This window comes from Lynx canadensis, chromosome D1 (genome assembly GCF_007474595.2).
Source record: "Lynx canadensis isolate LIC74 chromosome D1, mLynCan4.pri.v2, whole genome shotgun sequence".
NCBI classification, from domain to species: Eukaryota; Metazoa; Chordata; class Mammalia; order Carnivora; family Felidae; genus Lynx; species Lynx canadensis.
Window position 1 is genome coordinate 106,804,640 of NC_044312.2, and position 18,630 is coordinate 106,823,269.

Here is an 18,630-nt window from a genome sequence, read left to right on the forward strand (position 1 = left end):
ACCCACTGACCCAGCCAGGCACCCCTCATTTTTTTTTGTTTTTTATCAGGTAAAGATTCAGTTGAGATCATTGTAGATTTGCACGCATCCCTCTGATTTTTGTATCTCCAGCTCTTGGCACTGGGCCAGGTTTTCCAAGCTTCTTGAATCTGGGAAAGTGTGCTGGATTAGCAATGAATTTTCCCATGGAAACAACGTTAAAGTCATGTTACCATTTCAGTATACGGTGAGTTGATTACTCAGGCTGTAGGGATTTCCCCTAGGCTGTAAACAGCATGTGTCTCACGGAGTAAAATTCTTCCCAAGTTCTCAAATGGAACCACTCATCTGTTAATTGTGTTGGGGATAATCTGGAAGTAACACCAGGCCTACAAGGAAGTGACTGATGGACAGAAGTGGCTTGTGGAACGTGAACATGTGGGTGCTGGTGAGGACGTGGGGTGTGGCACCAGCCAAGAAGGTGTGTGCTGTGTGGAGAGGGGATTAAGTGCGGACGGTCTGGAGATGGTCTCCAGGCCTCTTCTTTTTAAGGTTTGTAACTGAAAGTTATGGCCTCTTAAAAAGGTCACAGGTAACAGGAGTATCTGCCTGGTAATGCTAATTTTTTTAAAAGATATTTTATTTTCGGGGCGTCTTGGCTCAGTTGGTTTAGCATCTGACTTTGGCTCAGGTCATGATCTTGCGGTTTGTGAGTTCGAGACCCACATCGGGCTCACTGCTGTCAGCTCGGAGCCAGCTTTGGATCCTCTGTCCCCTCTCTCTGCCCTTCTCCCACTTGTGCTCTCTCAAAAATAAAGAAAGCATTTTTAAAAATACACATTTTAGGGGCGCCTGGGTGGCGCAGTCGGTTAAGCATCCGACTTCAGCCAGGTCACGATCTCACGGTCCGTGAGTTCGAGCCCCGCGTCAGGCTCTGGGCTGATGGCTCAGAGCCTGGAGCCTGTTTCCCATTCTGTGTCTCCCTCTCTCTCTGGCCCTCCCCGTTCATGCTCTGTCTCTCTCTCTGTCCCAAAAATAAATAAACGTTGAAAAAAAAATTATAAAAAAAAAATACACATTTTATTTTTGATAGCAAGAGAGCGCTTGAGCAGGGTAGGGGCAGAGAGAGGGAGACAGAGGATCCGAAGCACGCTCTGAACTGACCGCAGACAGCCCAATGCGGGACTTGAACTCATACTGTGAGATCATGACCTAAGCTGAAGTTGGCTACCTAACTGACTGAGCCACTCAGGTGCCTAATGCTAAATCTTTTACACACATTGCCCACAACAGTTCCACGAACTGTTCTGTTGGTCCACCAACAGATTCTGTTGGTCCACTTGATAGCTGATAAAACAGATTAGAGAGACGAAGGGTAATGCCAAGGGTACACAGCTAGTGAGTGGTGGAGCTTTGTTTTGTTTTTAAACTTGTCAGTCTGCCTTCAAAGCCATCCTAGCTCTTTTTGCCAGGCTCTAGGTGGCTGGGGAGTGAGTGGGACCCACCTTTCTCCTATCTGTGGTCATGTGGGTCTCACTACTGCTCTCGTTGGCCCCTGCCTCCACTCGAGGCTGGGGGCAAATGGGCCCCAAAGTGCTTGAATACGGCTTTACTATATCCCTCAGGCCCTTGGGCCTTCTGTCATTGTGTCATGCCTTTGAGCTTGCCAATGGCTGTCCAGACTAACACCTCAGCAAGGAGAGCTGCCAGCAGCCCAGATCCTGCTGAACTGACCTCAGACTCAGGATGGTGGAGGAGGCCCTGCCGCTTCCCTTTATGCAGAGGTGGGCAGACACTCCAGTGTTCAAGCACAGTACTGACACTACAGCAGATGTCATACTGACTATAAGTGGAAGAGACTCAGCAGGGTCATAGTCTCCTTAGGTGGTGTTGCCATGGCAACCTCCACCACATCCATCTGGCCTTCCCAGCTCTAGCCTGGGAGGATCTTTTTTAGAGGCAGCAGCATCTTACCCTGAGAGGGAGGAAGGCGAGGATGTGTACATTCACGCTCCTCCGCAGAGAAACTCCTTTCTATAATGAATAGCCCACTGCAAACGACCTCATTTGAATGAACATAAAGGAATTAATTCACTGTCTGCCTCCTGATGTGTACAAGAAGGTTCAACCTCAACTCTGCCAAGTGCTTTCACAGACATCATCTCACTTAATCTACAGTAACCCTGTGAAGTGATTATCAGTACCCATTTTGCACTTGGGCGAAAATATGGTTAGGTAATTTGCCCCAAGGCGATGGTAGAATTTGAACCTAGGTTGGTCTGACTCCAAATACTATCCGTAACCCACTAAACCCACTTGTTTCTGAATTGAGAGCTGTCCAAGTTTAGGAAAGCATGTGCGTGTAAAGTGGTCAAGGAAATCGAGGCAGGGTTAGGGGTTATAGTTGGCTTACTGAGGAAGGGTGCCGTAATGAGCACAGCCCTAGAGTCTGTATTTTGCACGTGAGCTTGTCCAGTGAGAAGACTCTTCTGCCAAAGAAAATACCCAGTGGGAGCCCCATCAGTCCTGCAGGTGATGTTGGAGAGGTAAATTGAGCCCCACCAAGTGGGCAGGAAAGCTGATTTACACACCAAAGTTTAAAGCTTCGCTGCAGTCACATAATGTAAATGCTTGGAAACTCAAAGTGCAGACAAGATCAAAAGAATAGAGACGCTTTCCTTGACAATACGCTTTTAAAACATACACAAGGGCACTTGGGTGGCTCACTCCGTTAAACGTCTGACTGCAGCTCGGGTCATGATCTCACGATTCATGAGTTCAAGCACCGCATGGGGCTCTGCTCAGGGCTTAGAGCCTGGGGCCTGCTTCAGATTCGGTGTCTCCCTCTCTCTGCCCCTACCCTGCTTGCAGTATCTCTCTCTCTCTCTCTCTCTCTCTCTCTCTCTCTCTCTCTCTCTCTCTCTCTCTCAAAAATAAATAAACAAAACACAAAACATACACAAAACCATACATACCAACTCGCAAAACACCCAAGAGCTGTTGCTTTAAGAAGTCCGACTCTTCAGCCTCACGTGACCCCCTGCGCTCAGATTCTTTTACAGCCCCTTAACAGAGGCCAATCGCGAGGCGGGAAGCCTGCGGGTGGGCGGGAACTTCGCAGGACGCTCGCCGATTGGTTGTGCTCCTGGAGGGCGGGGCCTGGGCTCAGAGAGAGGGAATTAGGGTGAGCAGGGTGAGTGGGAGCTGCCTTCGCCGCCACCGCCGTCTGGGTAGCCGCCTTTGCCGCGCCAGAGCCTTCAGGTGAGCAGGCCCTCGCAGGCCCAAGGACTCTCCGTCCCGCTGTGGGCCCCGCACTGACTAGCCTTAGCGCCCGCTCCGCTGGGGGCCCGCCCCCTTCGGTGACCACGTGACCCAAGTTCGGTAACCCCTGACCTCCTCCACCCTACCCCAGCACTTCTGGATCTGGGATGAAGGGAGGCTGGGTGGGAGGATGCGCTCCCCCGACGCCCGTGGCGGTCAGTTCCCACGCCACTTTACCAGTGTGGCTAGTGGCTGGGGATGCAGAGGAGAGGAGGTTGACGAGGGGGAGACCTTGGTCAGAGCCAGGACTTTGTGGGTCTTAATATAGGCACATAATAAGGAAAGCCCTTTGCCCGTGGGCAGGACTTCATGCTCCCATTTTACAGGCAGGGAAACAGAAACTTCAGAATTATCCATTGACGGACCTCCAACTCCAGTCTTCGGGCTGGAAATCCAGGCCTTGTCCCTCACACAGCCTACCGCTCTGATGACTAGGAACAGGAGTTGAGTCTCTGCTGCCTACTTAGTGCTCGCTGGATGTTCTTGGACAAGTCATTTAACATTTAACCTCTCTGAGCCTTGATTTCCTTGGCTGTGAAATAGACACGATACTTACATAACATCTATCTCATTGTTACTGAGAGTAAGATGAGGTAGATGAGGTATAAGCCATATAAAGCACCTAACTGTGTGCCTCAGGCATAGCATGTGCTTGGGAAAAATAGCTATTCTTTATTCGGTTTTGCAGCAAGTGTTTATTGAAGGAGTATTATGTGCTGACCCTGTGCCGGACTCTGGGGATGCAAAGGTGAGCAAACTGGCATGATCCTAGCTGGGCATGGAGCTTACAATATAGTGGGGAGGTGTTATCCACACAGTTACACAATTGTATAGTTACCAACTGTGATAATCGCTTTGAAGGCCAAGTACTGGGACATTGTGGAGGTCTGAGAAGACTTCCCTGAGCAAGTGACATTTGAACTGAGATCTGAAGGAGCCACTAGGAGCTCACTAGACAAAGAGATTGGAGGTGGAGGAGGAGGAGAGTGTTTCAACTAGGGGAAAGAGAGTGTACGAATGTCCTGGGATCAGGTGTTTTGGGGGAAATGGAAAGCGGCCATGGCGGGAATGCAGAACACAAGAGGGAAAGAAGTGTTGCAGAAGTAGGTGGATATGCAGGGCTTTGGAACCATGGTACAGGTTTGTTCTTTATTCCAAAGGCAATGTGGAGCCACTGGGAGAAATGCAGGAGGCCGGGTTAGGGACCTGGAGGTTTTTGGATTTAGGGACCTGGAGGTCACTGGTGACCCAGAAGCACCTGGAACTGGGCCTTGCTGCCTGTGGTGCTGATGCCTCACTTTGGCCCTAGTGGGCCTGCCCTCTCATTGTGGTGTCCGTCACTGGAATCGTTCGTCAGTTGCTGTTTTTGTTGGGTTCTTATTCTGTCATATCCTGTGAACGGAAGAGCAGGTTCCTGCTGTTAGACCTCTAAGCCAGACTGGGGAAGATCAGACACGGGGGCAAAAGCCCAGCTACTAAAAGCCTGACAATCCCTGATGGCATATGGCGAGGAAGACCTTAAAAGACAGACTGGATTTGCCTTAGCAAAGAGGGGGGGTGGGGCTTGGAGTAGAGAGGGAGACGACCAGCCTGAGCACTGGTGGTGGAGCACAAGGCAGGCTGGAAGACTCTAGGCTGGTCTTACTGGGAGGAGGGATCAGCTTGAATAGCTGGGGGGATTTGGGACCAAATCCAGAATGTCAAGCTGGGAGCCGCCTGGGTGGCTCAGTCAGGTGAGCGTCACGGACTTCAGCTCAGGTCACGATCTCACGGTCGGTGAGTTTGAGCCCCGTATGGGGCCCCTTGCTGGCAGTGTGGAGCCTGCTTGGGATTCTCTCTCTCTCCCTCTGCATTTCTCTCTCTCTCTCTCTCTCTCTCTCTCTCTCTCGAAATAAAGAAAGAAAGAAAAATGTCAAGCTGGGGAGTTTAGACTTTCTTTTAGAACCAGTGTGGAAGTACTAAAGATTTCTGAGCAAGGGAGTGTCAGGATACAAGTAGTGTTTTCATCAAGACTTAGTAGATAGTGGTGGTAGCAAGAATCAGAAGGAAGAAAACATGACTTTTTTTTTTTCTTTTTTAACGTTTATTTATTTTTGAGGGGGGCGGGCAGAGAGACGGGGACAGAGGATCCGAAGCAGGCTCTGCGCTGACAGCAGACAGCCCGAGACGCGGGGCTCAAACTCACAAACTGTGAGATCACGACCGGACCAGAAGTCAGACACTTAAACGATTGAGCCATCCAGGCGCCCCTGAAGTTTTTATTTGTAACTAACCATGGTAACATCTTCCATCATCCCTTTGGGTGGTGTTCTGGTCCTTGGCTTTTTTCATACACCGTCTCGTTTTGGCCTCATAGCAACCCTGTGAGGTAGGGAGGGCGGTGGTGATTGCCTGTATCTTACAAGTCCGGACACCAGCGCACAAGCTGATGACCAGGGCTCTCAGTCACATTCACTCAGGAGGTGGTAGATCATGGCTGGGACCCAGTTCTGTGAACCCCCTGAGGCCAGGCACTTTCTCAGGCATCCCTGTTGTCTGACCCAGCTCGTCTGTTTCTTGTTCTTAGCCTCAGTTTCCTCGCCTGGACACTCCGAGCCTCTGCGGCTCCTTGTTCAGGGATTCTGGAACAAGAGCAGCGAGACTGGTTCAGAAGGCCTTGAAGTCGGGCTCCTGGGCCCTGAGGGAGACTGGGTGGCTTCTCAAACCTTCTCTCCTGGCTCCCAGCTCCGTCGGGGCCATGTCCGAGCGAGAAGAGCGGCGGTTTGTGGAGATCCCTCGGGAGTCGGTCCGCCTGATGGCGGAGAGCACGGGCCTGGAGCTGAGCGATGAGGTGGCAGCTCTTCTCGCGGAGGATGTGTGTTACCGTCTCAGAGAGGCCACCCAGGTACGCCCCCCTCGCTCCCCGCACCCCTCCCAGCTCCCCTTATTCTCTCCTTGATGGCTGCCTCCCACAGGGATTTATTACACAGCTGTATTTGCGGCACCTGCTCTGAGCTCTGAGGGACAGAGGCGGTCCTTGCCCTCTCTGGAGCTCCCCTTTCAGCCAGTGGGGCTTCTGGCAAACAAAGTGCTGGCTGGGCATCGTCCCCCCATTGCCCCTCTTCTCAACAGCCCCGCCAGGCAGGCCAGGCAAGTTCACCCTCACATTCTGCGTGTGAGAAACTGGGTCACAGAGAGGGAACGTCACGTGGGGGGTGCTGTCCGCACCAGAGCGGAGCCAGATTCCGGGCTTCCTGGTGTTCTCTTTGCCTCCTCCCCAGGCTGTCTCTCTTCCCCTGGGGACTCCATACCCCCTTCTCCCTGTCCCCTGACTTTGTTCCTCCCCTCCCAGAATAGCTCTCAATTCATGAAACATACCAAACGGCGGAAGCTGACTGTCGAGGACTTCAACAGGGCCCTCCGCTGGAGCAGCGTGGAGGTGAGTTGAGCGCGGGCTGCACAGGGCTCAGGTGGCACGACCCACCCCGTGCCCAGCACAGACCTAAAGACCAAATGTGCACACAGGGGCAGCTCACAGAAACCACAGGGTAGGTGCCCGGGGGCCAGGAGGTTAGGGAAGCCTTGGAAGAACTGGGACTTGAGCCGGGCTTTAAAGGGAAGCTTGGATTAGGCTAAGCCAAGAGGAGAAGAGGAGACATTCTGGGTAAGGGAGGAGCCTGGGCATAAATGTGGGTATTAGACTGTCCTGCACAGTTGTTGTGGGGCAGGGACTTGAGGGAAGAAGATCATGTTTAGAAGAGAATAGTGTTGGGGTGCCTGGCTGGCTCAGGAGAGCATGTGACTTTTCTTTTTTGGTGGGGGGAGAGCACAGGCCGGGGAGGGGCAGTGAGAGGGGGACAGAGGATCCAAAGCGGGCTCTGTGCTGACAGCAGCGAGCCCGATGCGGGGCTCAAACTCACCAGCCGTGAGATCATGACCTGAAACGAAGTAGGATGCTTAACTGACTGAGCCGCTCAGGTGCCCCAGCATGCGACTCTTAATCTTAGGGTTGTGAGTTCGTTTGAGCCTCATGTTGGGCCTGGAGCTTACTTTAAAAAAGGGGGGGAGGGCGCCTGGGTGGCTTAGTTGGTTGAGCGTCTGGCTCTTAATTTCGGCTCAGGTCATGATCTCAGGGTCCTGGGAGCAAGTTATTCTGAGTGAGGAGCCTGCTTGGGATATTCTCTCTCTCTCCCTTTCCCTCTTTCTCTCTCCCTACCCCGCCGCCCCTCTCTTCCGCCCACATGCTCACACACGCACTCTCTCTAAAATAAAAAAAAAAGTTTATTTAATTTTTTTAAAATGCTTTTTGTTTATTTTTTAGAGAGTGCAAACAGGGGAGGGGTGGGAAGTTGGGGGGCAGAGAATCTGAAGCAGGCTCTGAGCTTTCAGCACAGAGCCCGATGTAGGGCTTGAACTCACGAACCCCAAGATTGTGACCGAAGCCAAAGTCGGACGCTCAACCAACTGAGCCACCCAGGTGCCCCTACGTTAAAAAAAAAAAAAAAAAATTATTAAAAAAATATAGTGTTTTCAAAGTTGGGTGAATGTTTGGAGGGCTGGCGGCAGGGGGTTGGGTCTCAGAGCCCGTATGGTTCTGGAAGGAAGACCAGGCTCTACTCCCTGACCCAGTGAGTACCAGATGCTCCAGCCAAATTCCCGGCAATAGGCCTGAAGCCTCAGGCATCTCCCCTTTTCTCAGACTCTTGGATTTCCCTCAAACGTAGGCTCCCTGCCCTGGTCAGTAGATCGCCTCTTCCCTCCCTGGATTCAGCCTGCCCTCCGATCCTCTCTTTGCTCAGGCTGTGTGTGGCTATGGATCCCAGGAGGCGCTGCCCCTGCGCCCTGCCAGGGAGGGCGAGCTCTACTTCCCTGAGGACCGAGAGGTGAACCTGGTAGAGCTGGCCCTGGCCACCAACATCCCCAAAGGCTGTGCCGAGACAGCTGTGAGAGGTGACTGCCGAGGTCCTCCACGGGGTGGGGACAGGAACTGGGCTGTCAGAGGAGGGGTGGGGGGGCAGAACTCCTGCATGCGGTGGTGCTACGAGGGGCAGAACCCCCTTAGCTGACCGATCTGTGCTCTGGTTCTAGTTCATGTGTCCTACCTAGATGGCAAAGGGAACCTGGCGCCTCAAGGATCAGGTAAGGGGTAGTACGGGGAACAGGCTTTCTGGACTTCCCTTCCTTAGGAGCTAAGGGGGGGGGGGGGTGTTCCTGTACCTCTCTGCTGCTTTTTTTTGTTTGTTTTTAAGTTTATTTTGAGAGCGCAAGCGTGAACAGGGGAGGGGCAGAGAGAGGAGGGGGAGAGAACCTAAAGCAGGCTCCTCGTTGCCAGCGCAGAGCCCAATGCGGGGCTCGAACTCATGAACTGTGAGATCATGACCCGAGCCAAAATTGAGTTGGATGCTTGGAAAAAAAAAAAAAAACAAACCCGAGTTGGACGCCTAACTGACTGAGCCACCCAGGCACCCCTGTACCTCTGATTCTTCATCTCACAAGTACTTACTGATGTCCCGTTCTGAGTGGGCACTAGTCCCTGCCCAGAGGGTTCAGATTTGGAGCTATGAGCCCAGACCTGGGACCAGTCATGATGCCGGGTGTTGGATGCTAGCACAGAAGTCTGGGCAACTGGGTTCCCTGAGGGCAAGTGTCCAGGAGGGACTGAGGACTGAGTAGGAACCTGCATGGCAGAGGACAGGTGGGAGGCACAGTACAGAGCACAGAGGTGTGGAGAGCCTGCAGGCTCAGGGCTGAGCAGGGCTGCTCCGAGGAGTTGGTGGCTGTGTGCTCTGGGAGTCCCGTGTGAACAGGCTTCTGGTGGGGAGGGGAGGGAGGGGAGGAGGCAGGTGAGGTTGGGCTGGGCTGACCCTGACCACCTCCTGCCCATCCTCCCACAGTGCCCAGCGCCGTGTCTTCGCTGACCGATGACCTTCTCAAGTACTACCAGCAAGTGACTCGAGCCGTGCTGGGGGACGATCCGCAGCTGATGAAGGTGAGCGAGTGGACCCGAATTGGGGCACAAAGTCCAGTTTTCAAATCCCCATGGAATTCGGTTTTTTTTTTTTTTATTTTTTAGTTTATTTATTTACTTAGAGCCAGTGTGAGTTGGCGGGGGCGGTGTAGAGAAAGAGGCATAGAGAAGGAATCCCAAGCAGGCTCCACATGCTCAGCGCAGAGCCCGACACGGGGCTCGATCCCAGAAAGCAGGAGATCATGACTGAACCCGGAGCAGGAGTCAGACGCCTAACTGACTGAGCCACCCAGGCGCCCCCCACAGAGCTCTTTCAGGCCCCTGCTTCCTGTCCACTGCACACACCCGATGTGGGTGGGAGCGGGGGTGCAGGGCTCTGAGGCCGCCCTCCTCCAGGACCGCCTTGCTCTGCCCACTCCAGCGGGAACTCCTGCTCTCCAGGGAACGGGCAGCTCAGCAGAGCCATCTGGGGGGACTCGGGTGGTCAGTACCCGCACACCTTGATTCCAGAGCCTGCTCTCTGGGGTGCCTGTTGACTTGGGGCCGAGTGAGGCAGCCACGTTGCGGCTCTCATTTGTGAGGACTTGAGAGGGAGAGAAGGGAAGCGGAAGGAGCCGGGGTCAGGGTGCCCGGCCAGACCTGCTCGGAGAGACCCTGCCGCTTTAGCCTCTGGGACTCCGCAGGCTGCCTGTGGTCAGTCCTCCTGTGTCCAGAGTCGGGCGAGCGTTAGTTTGCTGGTCTGCTCCACCATGTGGCCTCTCGGGGTTTCTATCCTTCTTCCCATGTCTGGCTGTTGCTTCCACTCCTTAGGAGCTTGGCTCCGGTTCCCCGGGCACCGTGCCAATGGGATGGATGGGGGGCCTGGGGGCTGAGCTCCTTTCCCACTAGTCTGCTGTCTGCTCTCGTAGTGCCTGAGCATAGGAGCTTTATCCAGAGGGGTCTGGAGGTCACAGGTAGTGGAGATTCAGGGTTAAGAGGACTTTTCTCATTTACTTAACTCTTTTTTCTGCTTATAAAAGTTGTATCAGCATGTTTATTATAGAAGTATTGTAATATAGAGGGGCACCTGGGTAGCTCAGTCAGTTAAGCATCCGACTTCGGCTCAGGTCATGATCTTGTGGTTTGTGAGTTCGAGCCCCGTGTCAGGTTCTGTGCAGACAGCTGGGAGCCTCGAGCCTGCTTCGGATTCTGTGTCTCCCTCTCTCTCTCTGCCCCTCCCCCGTTCATTGTCTGTCTCTTGTCTCTCTGAAAAATAAATACACGTCAAAAAAAAAATTTTTTAGGGGCGCCTGGGTGCTCAGTCAGTTAAACGTCCGACTTTGGCTCAGTCATGATCTCATGGTTCGTGAGTTCAAGCCCCACATCAGGCTCTGTGCTGACAGCTCGGAGCCTAGAGCCTGCTTCGGATTCTGTGTCTCCCTCTTTGCTCCTCCCCCGTTCTCACTCTGTCTCCATCAAATAAAAAAACATTAAAAAAAATTTTAAAAAGATTTAAAAAAGAAAGTGAAAGTTTCCTATGGAAACATGTTTTCTCTCCCCCAAGTTTTAACTGTAATTTCTCTAGTATAAACCAAGGTGGTATTATAGTAAACATCTGGTTTTAGAACAAGTGCTTTTCTCAGTTAAAACCACGTTGGCCATTTAGGTTGTGGGCAGTTTTTATTATTACAGACTGTGCTGTGAGTGGGTATGTGTGTAAGTGGGTAACTTTTATGGTGGGTTAAATTTATAGAAGTACACTTGAATAATCAAAGAATATGAACATTTACATTTTTTAAAAATTTATTTATTTTGAGAGAGAACATTTAAATTGTAATACACAAGAAGTAAACTGTCCTCTAAAAAATGTCAGTTTAGGGGCACCTGGGTGGCTCAGTCAGTTGAGCGCCACACTTCGGCTCAGGTCGTGATCTTGCAGTTCTGTGGGTTCGAGCCCTGCATCGGGCCCTGTGCTAACAGCTCAGAGCCTGGAGCCTGCTTTGGATTCTGTCTCTCCCTCTTTCTGTGTTTCTCCCCTGCTCGTGCTCTATGTCTCTTTCTCTCTCTCAAAAATAAATAAAGATTAAAAAAAAAAAAAATGTCAGTTTCTACTTGGGGCTGGAGGACCCAGTGCAGTCTGGCCTCTTCCTTTTCAGATCGCTCTCCAGGACCTGCAGACGAACTCCAAGATCGCAGCACTCCTCCCCTACTTTGTTTACGTGGTCAGTGGGGTGAGTGACGCGGCTGGGGCAGGGTGGGACGGTTCGTGGGGAGATAACCCGGCACCCGGTAGGGCTCATGGCAGGGGGCCGTCGCGGCGGGGGCTCCTACCCGCACCCTCGTGTCCCCCTAAGCGACCCTCTTCTACAAACAGGTGAAATCTGTAAGCCACGATCTGGAGCAGCTGCACCGGCTCCTGCAAGTGGCTCGGAGCCTGGTTCGGAACCCACACCTCTGCCTGGGGCCCTATGTCCGCTCCCTGGTAGGGAGTGTCCTCTACTGCGTGCTGGAGCCACTGGCTGCCTCCATCAACCCTCTGAACGACCACTGGACTCTTCGGGATGGGGCTGCCCTCCTGCTCAGCCACATCTTCTGGTAGCCGCTGGGCCTAGCTGAACGAAGGGTGGGGCTGTCACAGCGCCGAGGGGTTGCGTTCGGGAGCGGGTGAGACGTCTGGCTTCGAGGCCATGCGTTGAGGGGGGCAGGGAGCCTCTTCCATTAGAGCTTCCCAGTCGGTGTGCGTCGGCACGCTGGGATTCTAGAGATGGACACCCGATATCCCCAGGGTTGGGCCCTCCGGCCCTTCAGGTGGCCTTCGCTCCCCCTTAGCCTTCCTTGTCCACTTACCCCAGTGCGCCCCGGCCGGAGTCCAGTTTAGGCTGCCCTGTGCCTCATTCTCCTCTCTGACTGAATGCCGCTCCCGTAGGACACACGGGGACCTTGTGAGTGGCCTTTATCAGCAGATCCTGCTCTCCCTGCAGAAGGTGTTGGCAGACCCTGTGCGGCCTCTCTGCTCTCACTACGGGGCTGTGGTGGGGCTGCATGCCCTCGGCTGGAAGGTGAGGACCCCGGCCTTTCCCACACACAGAGCCGGAAGAGCTCCCATTTGTAATCAGAAAAATAGTATTTGTGTGTCTTTTATCATGAAAATGGTATATGCTTGGGCCGCCTGCGTGGCTCAATTGCTTAGGCATCTGACTCTTGATTTTGCCTCAGGTCATGGTCTCAACGGTTCATGGGTTTGAGCCCCACATCGGGCTCCGCGCTGACAGCATGGAGCCTGTTCGGGATTCTTTCTGTCTCCCTCTCTCTCTGCCCCTCCCCTGCTTGCTCTCTCTCTCTCTCTCAAAATAAAAATAAATTAAAAAACTAAAAAAAAGGTATATGCTTGTTGTTGCCGTGTACCCAGCTCTTGCCTTAGGCCCCACTATTTGATAGCTTGCCTTTCTGTGTATAAATGTCTTATCCTTTCAAAAGTTCTACATGGCAGGTATTAGTATATCCCCACTTCATAAATTCCTGGCCATTGTGTGTTAATCATGTTAAGGAACCACCCCTCAATTCCTCTTGTATTGAGGGTTTGTTTTTGTTTTTTTAACGTTTGTTTATTTTGAGAGAGACAGAAGGAGCCTGAGTGGGGGAGGGGAAGAGAGAGAGGGAGAGAGAGAATCCCAAGCAGGCTCACCACGGAGCCTGATGCGGGTCTCCACCTCACAGACTGGGAGATCATGACCTGGGCCAAAATCAAGAGTTGGGTGCATAACAGACTGAGCTACACAGGCATTCCCTTGTTTGTTTTGATAAGATCTCAGACTGTCTTTGTAAATGTTGGCACTGTGTCTTTTTTTGTGGTTAGATATTTTATTTAACTACTACAGTTATAGAATTATTTAAGCTCTTATACTTGAGTCAGCCGTAAGTTGTGTTTTTCTCGGAACTTGTTGATTTTTTTAACGTTTTCAAATCCTCAGGCTGTGGATGCCTAACCAAAGAACTCTTAACGCATCAAAGCCTGTAACAGATGTCACATCCTCTGTGAAGTCTTTTTTTTTTTTTTTTTAAATAGAATGTGCAAGAGTGAGAGGAGTGGGTGGAGGGAGAGGGAGGGAATGTTAAGCAGGCTTGTGACCTGAGCCAAAATCAAGAGTCCATCGCTTAACTGAGCCACCAAGGCCGTCCATCCTCTGTGAAGTCTTAATTGCTTTCCTCAAAATTAATCACAGGATTAAAATCATATAATCAGAGTCCAGGCCTCTGATCGGTTGTTTGTTTTTGTGCAGGTGGTCTGAACTGAGTCCCAGTGTACATTTAAGCAATAGTACTTGCCTATTGACTGTATACGGTTAACAGTTGGCAAATTAAATTTGTCTGTTAGCAATGGGCATTACCTATATCCTCTAGCCCTTGTCATACATGTCAGTGATAACAGGTCACTTTACGTGGTCTTTGTACCTGACCTTCATTCTCAGTGCTTAGCCAAGGCTTGGGCATACAGTGGGTTCCAAATAAATGTTGGCTGAATATGCCAAGCTGAGAATTTCCTGTCAGAGGTAAAAGTACGTCTTCCGTGGGCAAGGGTACCTGAGAGGCAATAAGCAACAAGGTGCTTACTGCATTCCCTTTTCCCTTCCAGGCAGTAGAACGAGTACTGTACCCACACCTGTCCACTTACTGGACAAACCTGCAGGCTGTGCTAGATGATTACTCCGTATCTAATGCCCAAGTTAAAGCAGATGGACACAAGGTCTACGGAGCCATTCTGGTGAGTGCCTGCCCCTTCCAGTCTCCCTTCCTTGGCGTGAGCTCAGCAGCTCACCTGCCTTAACTTTGGAAAACTCGATGGGCCCAGGTTCCTCCTAGTTCTTGCCTATCCTAGTCCCTCTGCTCTTACAGGTGGCCGTGGAGAGACTGCTGAAGATGAAGGCCCAGGCGGCAGAGCCCAGCAAGGGGGGCCCAAGCGGCAGGGGGTGCCGGGCGCTCGGACGACCTGCCCTGGGACAGCCTTCTCCTGCAGGAGTCTCCCTCCGGGGGCAGCGCGGAGCCAGGCTTTGGGTCTGTCGTCCCGCCGCCGCCAGGAGGCGCGGGGCCGGAGGATCCTTCCCCATCGGTGACCCTGGCGGACATCTACCGGGAGCTGTACGCCTTCTTCGGTGACAGCTTGGCCACCCGCTTCGGCACGGGCCAGCCCGCGCCCACCACTCCGCGGCCGCCCGGGGACAAGAAGGAGCCGGCGGCCGCTCCGGACTCGGTGCGGAAGATGCCGCAGCTGACGGCCAACGCCATGGTCAGCCCGCAGGGCGACGAGAGTCCCCGGAGCGGCGGCCCCCGCGTCGGCCTCCGCGCCCGCCGCCTCTGAGAAGCAGGCCGCTGCCGCGCGTGCATCGGGCGCGGGGGGCGCCCCCGGCAGCAGGGCCCCGGCGCCGGCACCCGCGACGTCTTCCAGAAGAGCCGTTTCGCCCCGCGCGGCGCCCCCCACTTCCGCTTCATTATTGCCGGGCGGCAGGCCGGGAGGCGATGCCGCGGGCGCCTCTTCCAGACCGCCTTCCCCGCGCCGTACGGGCCCAGCCCGGCCTCCCGCTACGTGCAGAAGCTGCCCATGATCGGCCGCACCGGCCGCCCGGCCCGCCGCTGGGCACTGTCGGACTACTCGCTGTACCTGCCGCTCTGAAGCGGCGCTGGCCCCCCAGCCCCGCCCGCCGGCCTCTGTAAATAAAGCCCCTGTCGGAAGTGACGTCTGCGCGCTCGTGGGTCGCGCCGGATGAGGCGGGGCTTGGGTGGTTGGCTCCCGCGGCGGCGCTTCCTAGTGGCGAGGGCGCCATGGCGCTGCCCTGGTTGCAGCGCTTCGAACTCTTGCTATTCACAGCTGCCTTCCTGTGCGGGGCCGTGGCGGCCGCGACGCTGACCCGGACCCAGGTGCGGGGCGGGGCCGGCCGTGGGGTCGCGTAGGCGGGGGCGGGCTGGCCGGGGCCGGCCTGGTGCCGTCGCGCTGCGCCTCGGAGCCGGGGCGTCGGGGGAGGCCCGGCGGGCGCCCGTCTGCGGCGGAGATGCACCGGCGCCGATCGCGCTCTCCGGCCCCGCCCGCCCACCGTTGCTCTAAAAAGTCATTCCCTCGCCTAGGGACGGGTTTTCCGGAGTGTCTTCCAGCACCACACGTAGCCCGGTCTGGTGGCTGCGGCGCATCACCTTATCCTGGTTCTGAAACAGAAATCGGCCCGGGCCCTGCCTACACGTTTAAATGAGGCACTTGTGCCGAGCTACGCCAGGAAATAAAGCGTAGTGTAGCGGAGATGACCGAGCTTCCACACGATTGCAGCACGGTGTATGAATGACAAAATACGGAGGTAGAAAATGCCAAAGCAGGAGGGTTTTTTTCCCCCCAGCCTGCAATCTTGTTAATAAACAGGCTCATTTAACCCTGTAAGGCACGATTATGCCTTTTTCGTGTTTTTTTTTGTTTTGTTTTTACAGATTAGGAAATATCGGAGATAGTTGAAGGTTACACAAGTTCTGGTTTTACTCTAGGCTTTCTGCAGAGGGGAGACCAGAACTTGTGAGGCATCTCTGAAGCCGTCTTTTATAACCACCGCCTATTTCCTGATCCTTCTGTCCACTGCAGGTTTGACTTCCCCAGTAGGCCCTCTCCATCAGTCTACTGGCCCAGAAACAGGAACTGACAGTGCATAAATAACCTCCTAGGGTGGTCCTCTCCTAGGTTATCCCTCACACCTGCCCAGAGCCTGCACCGAGGCTCTAACCTGAAATCTAGGACTCAGCAGCTTCTCTTCACAGGGTTCCTTCAGTAGCCACTGTCCCTTGTACGGCGTGGCCGCCCTCAATGGCTCCTCCCTGGCTTTATCCCAACCCTCGGCCCCATCCCTCTGCTACTTTGTGGCCGGGGTCTCTGGCCTCCTGGCCCTCTACTGCCTCCTGCTCCTGCTCTCTGCTGGGTCTACAGCACTGCATCGAGGACTCCCACAGGTGACTGCCCTACCCTGAGAGTCAGGGGCTGAGCTCGGGGAAGGCCCATTCCAACCACAAAAGGCTTGTTCTCTCCCTCCTCAGAGGCCCTACAGGGCTCCGCATTGCCTGGCCATCTCTGCTATAGCCACCTTCCTGGTCTTAGTGTCTGCCTGTATCCTTCGATTTGGCACCCGTTCTCCTCTGCAAATCCATCGTCTCCCTGAACATTACAATTAGGTAATGGGAGAGGGAGGGAACCCTGGCTGGGGCTGACTGCCTTCCCTTTTTGTCCCTCCCAGTTCTCCTCTCAGAGGGCATCCGGGCACAGGTATGTTTGGGGTATATCCTCCCTTTCTCACCACCATCTTTTGACCTCACAGCTGCTCTGAAGCCCAGAAAATTCCATGGACACCCCCTGGAACCACTCTGAAGTTTTACTCCAGCCTATACGTGCTGAAGTGAGGTTCTGGACATGAAAGACTAGGTGGAAACTCAGGGGGTCCACAGACTCCTATAAGCATCTGTAGTTGTCAGGGTGCCCACCAGTGAGAGGCTGAGAGGGGGCCGATGGGCTTGTTGACCTGACAGCGAGCAAATAGCTGTATGTGGGTGGAACTGGATTCAAGATGGCCACGTTCCTCACGCTCTTGTTCCTGTTTCCCCACAGACCTCTTCTTGGGTGAATCTGGTATTGTGGTGTGTGGTCTTGATGCTTCAGGTGGTGCAGTGGAAGTCTGAAGCCACACCTTATCGGCCTCTGGAGCGGGGGGACCCCGAATGGAGCTCTGAGACAGATGTTCTTGTTGGGCCACGCCTTTCCCCTTCCTGAAGAGTAACCAGAAAATCCTTCCTGCAGCCAAAGACTCCATGCCCACGTGCCTACAGTCCTCTTGCCCCCACGTGGCCCTGTTTATACTGGGAGCCTGTTTTTCCCTCCACGAGGGAAACGTGACAATGGGCTCCCTCCACCTCTCTTCCTACAGCTGTTTTTGTACCAAAATATTAGATTACTTTTTTCCTTCATCTTGGTACTGAGTTCTTGGTGTTGAAAGCACTGTAGGCAGGTGGATCGGAGGACAGGAGCGAAAGCCAAACACACATGGAACCAAAATTCAGAGGTACTGTCGGCTGCCTTTGGGATGACTGCTCTTTTATTTGCTGTTAAGGAACCCTGGGCCCCCTTGGGTGACCCCCATCCCCGAGGTCCGGTTTTTATTCCCCTCTGGGAGGGGTGAGCCATCCGCGGTGGTCTCTTCACAAGCTGCGGTAGGCACCCACAGTGTTGTCAAAGAGTTTCGTGTTGGGGAAGTGTCCAGCTTTGTCCAAGAGGAAGTAGAAGCGCCGGCCTTTGATCTTCAGAGGCAACATGGCAGGGACTTCACCACGGTGGGCCATGCAGGATACGTGGTTCAAAGGAACGGTGAAATGGGCACCCAAGCCAAAGGGAGCGTGAGTGGTGAGGGTCACCTGCTTTCCTCCAGCCAATAGCATCACTGAACGCACAGAACGGAGGGAGAAGAGGAGACCGGCACCAAGTACCAGGGTACCTGCAGGAAGAGCAAAGTTTGGGGTGGGGCATTTTGGCGGGAGAGCTAAGCAGGAACCTCTCCGGTCCCCCCAAATTAAAACAATTGCGACGATGGTAACATTTTTTGAGCTCCTTTTCTACCCCGGGGTCTTGTGTTCCGTCATTCCTTCCCAACAACATTAATGTCCACCCCCATTTTAAAGACAAGGAGACGGGTCCAGGGCCGTGTAACTGCTCAAGCTCGCAGAGTGAGAGGCTGACCTCACCCTAGGCCTGTCCGAGAGCTTGGCTCAAGGCCCTCCCACCTCCAGTACTGCCCGCCTCGGAGGGTCGGAAGTCCCTCACTGTCCTTGTCGGAGCAGGGAAGGTCGTGCCCAGCCACCCCACGTCCCCAAGGTGGGAAGCCAGCCCACGCCTTACCGATGGCGCCGCAGCCGAGCGCCAGGCCGTAGCGCCAGAGCGTGGAGCGCAGGTCCGAGCGGCCGCGGTCCGGGAACTCCGCGTCTGGAGACAGCGCCCGGGCCGGGGGTCGGGCCAAAGCTGCCACGGCCAGGGAGGCCCAGAAGACGCCCTGGCCCGCGCAGAACAGCCCGAGGACCGCGAAGAAGCGGCCCCGTTCGTGCTCGAAGAGCAGCACGTCCCGCGGCGGGGCCGCGGCGTGCAAGGACCGGTGCACGGGCAGCGGCCGCAGCGCAAGGAGCAGCCGCACCGGCCACCGCCGCCCGGGCGCCGCCATAACTACGGCGGCGCTGCTTCTGGGGCGGGATTTCCGGCAGGCGGGCCCCGCCCCCAGCGCTCGGCTGCCCGCAGCCTGGGTCCAGCCCCGGGAGGGAGGGGAGGACGGGGGGGGGGGGGGGGGGGGCTGCCCGCCAGGCTTCGCCCCCGCACCACCTCCTGGCAGGGGCGGGGCAAAAAC

At 54.5% G+C, this 18,630-nt stretch overlaps 3 protein-coding genes across 3 annotated transcripts; 2 read left to right on the forward strand and 1 right to left on the reverse strand.

Moving 5' to 3' along the window:
- The first annotated feature begins 3,157 nt into the window (after window positions 1-3,157).
- TAF6L (TATA-box binding protein associated factor 6 like) lies at window positions 3,158-17,209 on the forward strand. The gene is given in 20 exon segments (XM_030333950.2): window positions 3,158-3,240; window positions 3,989-4,048; window positions 6,025-6,184; window positions 6,632-6,718; window positions 8,079-8,229; window positions 8,368-8,418; window positions 9,174-9,268; window positions 11,383-11,457; window positions 11,601-11,821; window positions 12,153-12,285; window positions 13,860-13,988; window positions 14,120-14,200; window positions 14,202-14,548; window positions 14,550-14,583; window positions 14,585-14,623; window positions 14,625-15,139; window positions 15,344-16,204; window positions 16,289-16,423; window positions 16,567-16,644; window positions 16,854-17,209. Coding segments are annotated over 15 exon segments (1,881 nt in total). The 5' UTR covers window positions 3,158-3,240; window positions 3,989-4,040; the 3' UTR covers window positions 14,895-15,139; window positions 15,344-16,204; window positions 16,289-16,423; window positions 16,567-16,644; window positions 16,854-17,209.
- Window positions 15,024-17,209, forward strand: TMEM179B (transmembrane protein 179B). The gene is given in 9 exon segments (XM_030333956.2): window positions 15,024-15,139; window positions 16,016-16,162; window positions 16,165-16,180; window positions 16,183-16,204; window positions 16,289-16,308; window positions 16,311-16,384; window positions 16,386-16,423; window positions 16,567-16,644; window positions 16,854-17,209. Coding segments are annotated over 9 exon segments (507 nt in total). The 5' UTR covers window positions 15,024-15,043; the 3' UTR covers window positions 16,870-17,209.
- On the reverse strand, window positions 17,049-18,550 carry TMEM223 (transmembrane protein 223). Its single transcript, XM_030333954.1, has 2 exons — window positions 18,135-18,550; window positions 17,049-17,733 (listed from the first exon to the last, which is right to left on the reverse strand). The coding sequence occupies exons 1-2, from the start codon at window positions 18,448-18,450 to the stop codon at window positions 17,441-17,443; spliced, it is 609 nt and encodes a 202-aa protein (XP_030189814.1). The 5' UTR covers window positions 18,451-18,550; the 3' UTR covers window positions 17,049-17,440.
- Window positions 18,551-18,630: the final 80 nt, after the last annotated feature.

Coding starts and splice junctions, on each gene's coding strand:
- TMEM223 (XM_030333954.1), bottom strand. CDS start 18,450: ATGGCGGCGCCCGGGCGGCGGTGGCCGGTGCGGCTGCTCCTTGCGCTG. Junction 17,734..18,134: donor GCTCGGCTGCGGCGCCATCG/GTAAGGCGTGGG, acceptor CTCTTCCTGCAG/GTACCCTGGTACTTGGTGCC.